General features: G+C 54.2%; 4 protein-coding genes across 4 annotated transcripts; 3 read left to right on the plus strand and 1 right to left on the minus strand.

The window, feature by feature from the left end:
- The first annotated feature begins 1,540 nt into the window (after positions 1–1,540).
- Positions 1,541–3,360, plus strand: EI97DRAFT_434558 (uncharacterized protein). Its single transcript, XM_033798663.1, has one exon. The coding sequence runs from the start codon at positions 1,888–1,890 to the stop codon at positions 3,118–3,120; it is 1,233 nt and encodes a 410-aa protein (XP_033652522.1). The 5' UTR covers positions 1,541–1,887; the 3' UTR covers positions 3,121–3,360.
- Positions 3,361–3,492: 132 nt separating this feature from the next.
- On the plus strand, positions 3,493–6,548 carry EI97DRAFT_434559 (uncharacterized protein). Its single transcript, XM_033798664.1, has 2 exons — positions 3,493–5,029; positions 5,087–6,548. Exons 1-2 carry the CDS (start codon positions 3,900–3,902, stop codon positions 6,075–6,077), a joined length of 2,121 nt encoding a protein of 706 aa, XP_033652523.1. The 5' UTR covers positions 3,493–3,899; the 3' UTR covers positions 6,078–6,548.
- EI97DRAFT_83856 (oxidoreductase-like protein) lies at positions 6,526–8,294 on the minus strand. Its single transcript, XM_033803133.1, has 2 exons — positions 7,404–8,294; positions 6,526–7,348 (listed from the first exon to the last, which is right to left on the minus strand). Exons 1-2 carry the CDS (start codon positions 8,163–8,165, stop codon positions 6,794–6,796), a joined length of 1,317 nt encoding a protein of 438 aa, XP_033652524.1. The 5' UTR covers positions 8,166–8,294; the 3' UTR covers positions 6,526–6,793.
- Positions 8,295–8,583: 289 nt separating this feature from the next.
- Positions 8,584–9,911, plus strand: EI97DRAFT_434560 (putative fructose-bisphosphate aldolase). Its single transcript, XM_033798665.1, has one exon. It carries the CDS (start codon positions 8,804–8,806, stop codon positions 9,653–9,655), a length of 852 nt encoding a protein of 283 aa, XP_033652525.1. The 5' UTR covers positions 8,584–8,803; the 3' UTR covers positions 9,656–9,911.
- Positions 9,912–10,781: the final 870 nt, after the last annotated feature.

The following is a 10,781-nucleotide window of genomic DNA, read 5'->3' on the forward strand; positions in this document are numbered from 1 at the left end:
ATTCGGTTTCAAGCAGCTCTTCACTCAGGCTCGGGAATAAGCGTCGACAAAAGTAATTCAATATGGGTCGGGTCACGGCAGGGCGCACGATGGCATGCTTTCCTAGCATTGCTGGTCTTGGAGCCGATGCCACTTTCATCTCGGTCTTCGGCATACGGAGGATTTCCTTGAGCACACGGTAACAACTCTGCGAGAAGGCTTACAACGCCGCAACTTTTGATCCCTGGGAACATGATTCGTCTTCGTCTGCATCGGCACCTAAATTGTACTTCTAAGCCTGTCCACTGCGCGATGACTCAGGGCATCAAGATATACTCTGGTCAAGGTCCACAAGCCCGCATTCAGCACTGTTCAATACCATCTCCAATGACATTTCAGGCAGCGTCGGCGTTCAGCAGCTGTTTTGAATCTTGCCAGCGACTCTTTAATTGCAAGTCGATCAGTAGTCCCGATCGAAGGACACAACTTCGGAGCTTCCATCTCATGCCGTACTCGCGATGTATATCTAAGATGACCAACTCGCCTGCGCCAAAACGTACATGTGACGATGTCAACGTCGAGGCGGACAGTCTCTTCCATCCGAGGGAGAATGCGACGCATAGGCGAATCATCCGAGTTTCTTTCTCCTGGAGGCCGACGATATGCGTATGGTCGGTCATATGCTGTGGTCAAAGCTGATCAGCAGAGCAGGTGCGTGATCTTGTTTCCTTGTTGCTCATTTCCCTTGATACGCTTTGATGGACTGTTTGCTCTTGGTCTCGGCACCTGCATGTTTTCTGGATTGTGCAATGCACTTCATTCACAACTGACCCACAGCATCCACCTCCGCAAGGGAAACGGGCTTCATCAACATTTGTACGGAGTATTTGCGGCATACATGGGCGGACCGCTGGCCCCGGGTGGCATCGTGACGCACCCATGGTAGGCCAAAGCTTCTGGCAGCCGCTTGATTGATGCACTGTGCATGTAAAAGGGCAAAACAGATGCAATGGTTTCAAAGATGTGTAACCATGCCTAGCATTGCGAATGGACGAGTGGGATACTCGTGCTCGCATCAGAACGACTCCCCCGGGCGTCTCAAAGACCAGAGCGCAAGGCACGTCAAATGGGTCCATGTATAGGCACCTATTCAAGTAGAAAGCATTCCCCAACGTTGCAAATGTCAATCAAGAGGTTCATCGTTCTAGATGTTGTACCCCCGTGTCAAGTGCATGTTACCTCCCTATATGGTTGTAGTAGGGACACCATCGTTACAGTATTATCACTTTGGGGAAACGGCTAAATCAATGTCGTGCGCCACCACCGACAGAGTATCTACACAGTACAAGTACTCTCCGATGATGCTCCTGAGGTTATTAATAGAAGAAGAACGAAGCCTAGGCTTGTGAACCACTGTTGAGCCTTCTCTGCCTGGACTAGCGGTAGCTTATTAATATGGTGTAAGTTCATGTGAAGAGGAAAGTCTATGGAGTGGCGTCTGCCTCTACCCGCAGCCGTTGGAGGGGCTGAATTGGCGCCCGTTTGATCGCCCACCCCGGAGCTTCTTCCCCATGCTGACTTCTCCTCTTGCGTGCTTTCGGTGAAATCAATAATCACAAGTACGCCTCTCCACAGCTCACCATGGGGCGACGCTTGCCGTAGATACGCCCCAGTATCAGATTGAAATCTCTCCATTACTGTGCCCTCTTCTGGTGCGGGTTTCAATGAAAGCCCTCAGCCGCCTCGCTCTCGCATCTGACATAGACGTTACGTTGTCTGTCCTCTTTGCCAGCTGCCCCGCTGAGACCGGGCGAATCGACACAGCAGGCGCGTTTCGATGATTTAATCCACTCTTCTCGCACGAGCGCTCTGCTGTGCTGCTTTGCGCACCCACGTTTCTCTGCCACCATGTCGAGGAGGAAGCGCGTGGGCTTCGTCGGCCTCGCCCTTGCATTCGCCATCTTCTTCCTCTACTACAGCTCCTCCGTAGCCGATACTTGGCGGCAACTACCTCAACGCGTGGGCCTGGGAGAACACATTGACGACTCCAATCCCGACGCTCCCTATGGAGCCTGGACGGGCGACCCAAACTATGTCAACTGGAATCCCAAACCCGACTTCAAGGCGGGCAGCCCCATGCCCGCCGACCACAACTACACCTCGGTCCTCGTCATTGCGCGCACCCAAAAGGAAGACGTCTCCTGGATAGACAAGGAGATCCCCGACCAGCCCAAAGCCGTCTACGTCGCCGACGACCCCTCGGCTCCCTTGCACCCGCCCAAGAACAAGGGCCACGAGGTCATGGTCTACCTATCCTACATCATCGACCACTACGACTCGCTCCCGGACGTCTCCATCTTCATGCACGCCCACCAGCTCGCCTGGCACAACGACGACATCCTCGGCCACGACGCCGCCGACCTCGTCCGCCGGCTCTCCCGCCCCCGCGTCTGGCGCGAGGGCTTCGTGAACATGCGATGCTCCTGGTACCCCGGCTGCCCGGACTGGATGCACCCGGGCGAGACCAAGGAAAACGTCTACAAGCAGGAGGAGATCCTCCTGGCCAAGAGCTGGAGCGAACTGTTCCCCCTCGACAAGGTCCCCGACGTGCTCGCCCAACCGTGCTGCGCGCAGTTTGCCCTCTCGAGGGAACGCATCCACGCCCTGCCCCTGGCGCAATACGTCTGGTACCGGAACTGGCTGTTCAATACAAAGCTGCCCGATCATCTGTCGGGCCGCGTGTGGGAGTATATCTGGCAGTTTGTCTTCACGGGGTCCAATGTCTACTGTCCCAAGGAGCACATCTGCTTCTGCGACCAGTACGGCAGCTGTTTCGGGGGCGAGGCCGAGTGGGCTGCTTTCGCCGAGTATAAGAGGGAGCTGGGCGATTGGGAGGGCAAGTTGAGGAACTGGGAGGATAAGAAGAAGGCGATTGAGGAGGCGGAGAAGCAGGGCAAGGTCGAGGAGGCGGCGCAGTTGGAAAGGCCCGAGGAGGGCAAGGATAGGGAGTATCAGAAGGAGATTGATAGGTTGAAGCCGATTGTTGAGAGGTTGAAGGAGGAGGCGAGACGGAGGGGGGAGGATCCGAAGAATCGGGCAATGGAGGCCGGGAGGGTGTGGCATGAGGGGGATGGGTTCTAGGTGTACTTTTGAGGGTCTGTGGGATGTGTTTATATGGATACCATGTGCTTACCAGGAAGGATTGTAGATATTCCTGGATACATTCTCGTTTAGGATAGCGCAATCCTGCAGGATTTTGTAGCTACCATACTCCGTACCACAGCAGACACTTGCACTGGACTTGGAGGGTGGATTTTCATGTGAGGAGGAACCAGTCGACCTTTTAGTAATAATGAAATGACCAACTCGGTGAGACGATTCTAAAGAACGTACATATTCTTGGTCATCGTCGGCACGTCCGGAACGTGCCTTAGGAATGCGCCAAGAATTCACTCCATTTTTGCATCAAACAGATCACCCATCTCCTGAGTCTGCTTATGCAAACAACACAAACCGCCGCTCCTGACCCAACCGCGCGACGTCCCGACCCGCAACAACAAACGGCGCTGGCGGCCGCTCTGCCCTCTTGCTTGTTGTCCTCGACAACGCAATTGAACAGAGCAATCAGCAGCACCATTTGCTCGGCCCACATCCACACATCCCACACCCCAAACATGTCGCGTTCAAAAGCCCGTCACTCGTCTCGCAAGCTTCGAGCCTCTTTGTCCCTCGTCCTCGTCCAAGTCCACCATCCGCGCGTCCCTTGAGGCCGTCGGCAATCGTCCTCGTTCTGCTCCTTCGTTGCGAGTCTACTCAAGGGCTTGGTTGTTATAGAGGCATTCCCTTCCGAGTTTCTGGGGGTCTGTGGACGAAGGGAGTCTGGAGCCGAGGGGACAAATACGACCTACGACAAGTAGATCATGGCGACAAACGCGCCCTACTACCAGATCCGCGGCCAGTTCACCAATGGCGCAAACGCCGCCGCGTTCCCGCCTGGCATCGACGACCACGACTATGTCCTCCCCGATCCGCTGGCGACACATCATGCATCGTCGCTCTCTGCTTCTGGTGAGCACGATGACAGCCAAACTTCAGAGACCCGCCCTGCTGCTGTAACCCTGGGAGAGAATCACAATTTGGTCGAGCTGATTGAGGCTGCTACTACTGCCGCCGGTCAGGCCGCCGACGCTATCATGAATAAGGAGATACAGGGTCCGAAGTTGGTACAGATGTCTGCGCTGGGAAAGAGGAGGAGGCAGGAGAGTCCTGAGAGAGGCGATGGAGGTGGTACGGGAAGTAATCAGGTCCAAAGAGATGTGGCTCCCATGCCCAAGCGCTTGAGGACCGACGCCCCTACCGATCCTAACGTCCATGGAGCTGAGATCGAAGCAAGAAATATACAAGGAACCAGCATGTCGCCTCCAGCGGAACGGCTCCTTCAAGACGCTCGCGCTGTCGGCGTCCATTCCGCCGCCGCCCTGTTCAGACCCACCAGAGAGCCCGCGCGGAAGTACACGCGGCCGCCCATGTCGAAGCTTTTCATGTCGTTGCAACTCACCCCAGAGAACTTCGTCCAGCTGCAGGCTCGAGCCAAGGCGTATATGCTGGACCCTTCGCATCCGGAACGCCAGAATTGCGTTGGCAATCGTGGCAAGGGGGACACGGATATGGTCAAGTTGAAGCTGTTCAACACCGTGCGCGACTTCCTAAATGATGGCGTTGGAGACATGTTCTTCGGGGAGGAGGTGGAGAAGCCGGCCGAGGACGATGCCATTGAGGCTGCTAGGGCGTTGGGTGCGGAGGGGGTTCCCGCCGAGGGCAAGTTGGTGTGGCCGAGGGATGGGAATAAGATCATTAGTCTTGTCACGCCATTGTTGAGGAGGATGGTTACCAATGAGCGGCAGAGGATGTATGCCATTGAGACGAGGAAGGGTGGGTTGAAGAAGAAGGATGGGAGTACGGGTGCTGGGAGCAGGCAGGGGAGCCATGGACCGCATATGGCCGCTATGGGCGACCAGGGAGGAGCGACGCAGAATGTTTCCCATGATAGGTAAGCTGTCTCTTCATTCTGAGGACGTCGCAATCTATAAAACTAACGATAATCCAGCAACTCTGCCATTCCCCTCCCAGTCCACCATCCACACCCCCAGACCTCAACATCACCAACAAGACTCTATCACTATCCCTCTGGAGCCACAAACGATATGTCCCACACCCTACAGACCGACCCTTCCATCCCCGTCCTCCCGCAATCACCACACCTGGAACTCTCGACCCTTCCCTCAAAGATCAAACAGCGCCCGCTCCCCACACCTGCAACCCGCGCCTTCTCCCTCCGCAAAATCGACATATTCCTCTCCCACAATGACATCCCTCTCAAACCCTCCGATCGTATCGTCGGCCCCGGCCCCTTGATGGATTTCTCCTGGCATCAGCTGCAGCAGAAGGTTCGCCAGCGTGTAGATGTGGCGCTGGCCATGTATCCGGACTTGCGTCCTGCATTGGGGGGACAAGGACAGATAGATGCGAGGTCCGAGGAGGTGAAAGGGGGAATGGTAACGGAGGAGTTGCGCGGGCTCGCTGTTGCGGCTAGGGAGAGTTGTGCGGTGCGAGAAGGGGCGGTGGGTGGTGAGGCCGAGACGAGTGAGAATGTGGGATCTGCGGCCGTTCGGGAATCTAGTTTCGACGTCTCTGCCGCGCCTACGAATACGGAGCCAGAGGCTTATTCGGGCGAGTCGAGTATCAAGGGCGTCGACACGTCCGCCCATACTGTCACCGGTGATAACGACACCACGAGCACTTCCTCCACCACAGCGCCGCTTGGGGATCAAAATTCGCAATGCCCAGTGTCGTCGAAGAGCGATACTCCCCAGTGCAGCAGCACGGAGCAGGGAACTCAGAAGCCGCAGGCGCAAAAGGATAACCAGGAGCGGCTACAGCTAGTCGACTCTATGTCTCACAATGTCAAGGTCAAGGTCATGCTGACCTCGGGGCTGAAAGAGATGACGTCTGAGCGGGATTGGGAGGACGCAAAGGTGGAAATTGGATACGCTGTGTGGGCTAATGGACGGGTGACGGTGGTGGTGGAGATGGATTGAGGTGTTTGTTGGTAACTTTTATTTCTTTTTTTATTTTTTTCTTCTTTTTGTTCAAACGTTGATTGTCGTTTTGCACGTCGGGCGTTGTTGTGCTGTTAGTTGCGCGGACGGGGGGTCGGGGTTAGATGGGCGTAAGTAGGAGTTAGATGGTGTAATGGGTGTAATGGGCGTCAGGAGGTGAGGGGCTACTTCATTCGATCTTCTTATTCTTTTTTCTTCCCCGGAATGTTTTCATATAAGAGGAGATTGGTGTTTGCGGCCGGGGCATGGCGTAACTTCTTCATGTATCAGATACCACCTCATCAGTCCAGGCTTGACGGGTTGTCCCTCAAATCTCCTTTGCATGCTCGTTTTAGATGGCGTAAACTGCGCCTCGCCGTCCTCCCGTTTGTTACCTCGGCGAAGAGATTGATTGTCTGGAAAGCGTCCCCGTCCCCTTCCCCGTCCACTTGCTCGAAAAAGTTGGACTATGAATTAAACGCTTGAATACGTATTATATGGGTAAATATACCTGGCACCCCAAATTTGGAAGACTTTCCTCCGTCGTGTGATCTTGGCTGGAGAAAGTTGGAAGTCCTTCTATCTGGCAGCGTTAGGCGTGCATGGCAGAGAGATATGAAGCCAGCCGCAGTGAAGATAAGAAGTCGACTCCGAAATAAAATCTATCTAAAGCGATTCTCTTCGAGTTGGTATCATCTACACTCCTCACACATTCCCTACAGCACACTATACTCCCCGAGCAAACCCCCCAACGTAACCTCCCCCTTCCGCCCAGCAGCCAACAACACATTCAACGCCGCCCCTCCCAAAAACAGCGGACACTTGATCTTCTGCGCCTCCTCAACCGCCCTCCTCAATCCTTCCAAATAGCGGCCCAACGCCTCCTCACCCCCTTTTCCCCCCTCCAACACCTCAATAATCCTCGGCCCAAATTCCTTGAACATCGCACTTCCACCCGCCGCCTCAACCGCCAATTCGTACAGCTGCTTCAAAGGCAGTCCCACGTGTTTGGCGAATGCGATACTCTCGGCCGCGGCAACGAGGTGGATGGCTGTAAGGAGGGAAACGACGAGGTCGAGTTTCGACGACTTCTCCTCTTGTGAAGCGGGGCTCTGGATAGAGGTGACGGGGTCCGCGGTCCAGAGGCGCACGAGCGAAGCGTCATCGTGAGGTGTCCAGCCGCGGTCAGCAGCAGAGAAATACACTTGTTCTGCGGCGGTGACGAGGGTGGAGGGGAACGAGTGGAGACGGGCGGTGGAGGTGATGATGCCCTGGAATACTTGTCAGCTCCATTCCAAAGGTGGAGAGTAGGGGGAGAGAGCCTACCGTATCTTTCATGATGATGCCCACGGCGCTGGCTCCAGGGAAATAATCCTCCGTCAACGTTCTCAAACTCCGATTTTCGAACATCCAGCTCCATGCCGGGCTTCCCACAATCTTATCCCGCACCTCCTTGCCGTTGAGGCCCAACCGCGCCGCAAATCCGTACGCCTCGCTCGTCGACAGAATCTGGATCGCAGCAAGCACCTGATGCACCATCTTCATATTACTCCCGGCACCGACACCGCCCTCGACGATAAACAGCTTCGATGGTGCAGATAGCTCTTCCAGCAACCACTTCCCTTTCTCAATAGCAGCTTGAGACGCACCCGCCATGATCGACAAAGTCCCATCCGCAGCACGAATTGCGCCTCCGGAGACCGGGGCGTCGATGAACAGGATATCACTCCTGCCCCGCTCTTGTAACTGCTTCTCCACGCTCTGTGCATACGCACTCGGCACCGTGGAGCACAGAATCAGCGTCGCCCCTTGGGGCAAGCTATCTACGATGTTCCCTCCCTCTTGGGCGTCGAAGAGCGCGGATTGTGCTTGCTGCGCCGTCGCGACCATGACAATGTAGTAGCTTTTATCTCTCGCGGAGTCGGAGAGCGTGGAGGACGGGGTACCTCCTGCAGAAGCAAACTTCTCGAGCGTTGGGTCCCAGACATCGAAGCCGGTGACGGGATAGCCTTGCTTTACAAGATGGGTGGCCATGCCGAAGCCCATGGCTCCTAGGCCGGCGAAACCGATGGCGGGTTTGCTGGACATTGTTTACAGTGTTCCAAGATGGGTGGTGTAGAGGTTGTTGTCGTATTAGTCTAAGTCGAAGGAGAGTTGGGTGAAAGCTGGATCCAAGGAGGAAGAAGCAAGGGTATATAGCAACAGAAAAAGAGTAGATGCAGGTACAGAGGGATAGTTGCGAACGCCCGACCAAAAGAGGGAAACCCAATATCCTTTTTCTCAGAGCCGTCTCCCGTCCCGCACCCTCAATTCACAGCTTCTCGGAACGACCTTTTTCTGTAAGAAAATGCTTGAAAGGGTTTTCCAACCGGCAAAAGGGAGCTTTCCCCACGTTCGTATTCAGACATCTGAACCCCGCACTAGGGGACGTTATGACGAAACAGCGCTGTCGGCTCTTGTTTGCGTCGGAACTCTGACCGACTGGGAATACCAAAACGAGTAAGCCGGGCAATGTATATGGTGCTGCCCCACCGAGGTCTGCTGTTGGGTTCCTGTGATAAGGTGCCGATATTGTTGAGGTATTATTTTCTGGAGCTCTGAAATCGACTTCGGGAATTGCGAGTTGTCTTTAACCCTGACACGACTGCCGTTGTCGAATATTGGCAATTTAAGACTTGAAGACGCCTTTCTGCAATTTCTTCTGCAAACAGTCTCAAACCGCAACCATGGAATCCAACCGCGCAATTCCCATTCTCAACAAAGCCCAAGATGAGGGCTATGGCATACCGGCCATGTGTTGCTACAACACGGAGGGCATCCTCGCGACCGTCCGAGCCGCCGAAGCAAAGAAGTCGCCGGCCATGATTCTTCTCTTTCCCTGGGCGATCCACTACGCGAACTCATGCCTCGTGCACCTGGCAGCAGAAGCCGCGCGATCGGCCTCGGTCCCTGTAACCGTCCATCTCGACCATGCACAAGACCCAGAGATCGTGAAGAAGGCAGCCGATATGGGCGGCTTCGATAGCATCATGATCGATATGAGTCACTACGATAAGGAGGAGAACCTGCGATTGACGGCCGAGTTGACCAAGTACTGTCACGAAAGAGGCATTGCCTGTGAAGCGGAACCGGGCAGGATCGAAGGCGGGGAGGACGGCGTAGGCGACACGGAAGACCTCGAGGGACTTCTAACTACCCCTGAGGAAGCACAGCAATTCGTCGACTGCGGCATCGACTGGCTCGCTCCGGCCTTTGGCAATGTCCACGGAAACTACGGCCCTAGGGGCATCCAGCTGGAATACGGCCGTCTAGAGTCCATACGGCAAAAGGTGGGAGATAAGGTCCGGCTGGTGCTGCATGGAGCGGATCCGTTCACCAAGGAGATCTTTCAGAAGTGCATTGGCCATGGTGTCAGCAAGATTAATATCAACAAGGTGTTAAATAATCCCTGCCAGGAGGTGTGGGCGGAGAAGGCAACGAAGGCTCCGTTTACGAGTGTTATTGAGGAGGCGACGTTAAGGATGCAGAAGGCTGTAGAGTCGTGTTGTGATATGCTGGGGTCGACTGGGAAGGCTTAAAGTAACCGTGCAACGGTGGCATGCAAGGAGAAGCTGTCTTCGGTTTTGTGGTGAACGGATTTCACTTGACGTATACAAAGATGGGGTTGTAGGATGGATGGGAGGAACTCATTGTGGGAGGACCACTGGCAGCAACGCTTAGTTAGAGACTACCGTGTTTAATCAGCTGGCGCACGGTTTCACCTGTCGCACACTTTCGCTAGAATATGAAAATTTCAATATAATAGCAACTCCATCAATATGGACCCAATTGAGGAGGCAATTACAGCGTTAGAATCGCTAGAGCTTGGAAAAAAAGTCAACATCTCTCAAACTGCTAAAAAGTATGGTGTGGAGCGATCTACACTGTCGCGAAGGTGGCGCAAGGTCCAGGGCTCCCATGCAACTCAATATGAGAACCAGCGACTTCTAAATAACTGTCAAGAGCAGGAACTTGTACAGTATATTGAGAGACTATGTAAGAGAGGCCTACTACCAACAAAGAATATGTTACACAACTTTGCTAGTGAGATAAGTGGCCAGCAAGTAGGCAGCTCATGGCTGGATCGATCCCTGAAGCATCACAAAGTTGATCTAGTATCAAGATGGTCGACTGGCTTAGACAAGGAAAGAAAAAGAGCTGATTCTGCCTTCAAGTACACCCTATATTTCGAGCTCTTGAAGCGCAAAATCGAGGAATATGAGATAGAGCCAGCAAATATCTACAATATAGATGAGAAGGGCTTCCTAATTGGCGTGCTATCAAAAACGAAGCGCATCTTCTCCCGACAGAGATATGAGGATGGGGGGACTAAGCAAGCTATTCAAGATGGTAATCGTGAGTGGATTAATGTGAGCGGCAAGCGAGTCGGTCAGGTAAGCGAGTCGTTCACCCTGCCAAGATCACACCTCTTTCAATCACCTATCTCAATGTCTCAACAACCTGATCTTGAATCGCTCCCTCGTGAGGATAGGATTATCCTTGCTATCCAAGCGATGAAATCCGACATGTCATTAAGCCAGCGACATGCTGCTGCTCTCTATGATGTTCTTCAAAGCACGCTTAGTGACCGATGCGCCAGAACAGCTGCCCGACGCGATACCCATCCCAACTCTTCAAAGCTCACTAAGCACGAGGAGGAGACAA

This window comes from Westerdykella ornata, assembly GCF_010094085.1.
Source record: "Westerdykella ornata strain CBS 379.55 unplaced genomic scaffold EI97scaffold_16, whole genome shotgun sequence".
NCBI classification, from domain to species: domain Eukaryota; kingdom Fungi; phylum Ascomycota; class Dothideomycetes; order Pleosporales; family Sporormiaceae; genus Westerdykella; species Westerdykella ornata.

Excerpts from the sequence above, each read along its gene's own strand:
- EI97DRAFT_434558 (XM_033798663.1), top strand. The coding sequence starts at position 1,888 with ATGTCGAGGAGGAAGCGCGTGGGCTTCGTCGGCCTCGCCCTTGCATTC.
- EI97DRAFT_434559 (XM_033798664.1), top strand. The coding sequence starts at position 3,900 with ATGGCGACAAACGCGCCCTACTACCAGATCCGCGGCCAGTTCACCAAT. Across the intron at positions 5,030-5,086 it reads CAGAATGTTTCCCATGATAG|CAACTCTGCCATTCCCCTCC; the intron begins GTAAGCTGTCTC and ends ACGATAATCCAG.
- EI97DRAFT_83856 (XM_033803133.1), bottom strand. The coding sequence starts at position 8,165 with ATGTCCAGCAAACCCGCCATCGGTTTCGCCGGCCTAGGAGCCATGGGC. Across the intron at positions 7,349-7,403 it reads GCATCATCATGAAAGATACG|GGCATCATCACCTCCACCGC; the intron begins GTAGGCTCTCTC and ends CAAGTATTCCAG.
- EI97DRAFT_434560 (XM_033798665.1), top strand. The coding sequence starts at position 8,804 with ATGGAATCCAACCGCGCAATTCCCATTCTCAACAAAGCCCAAGATGAG.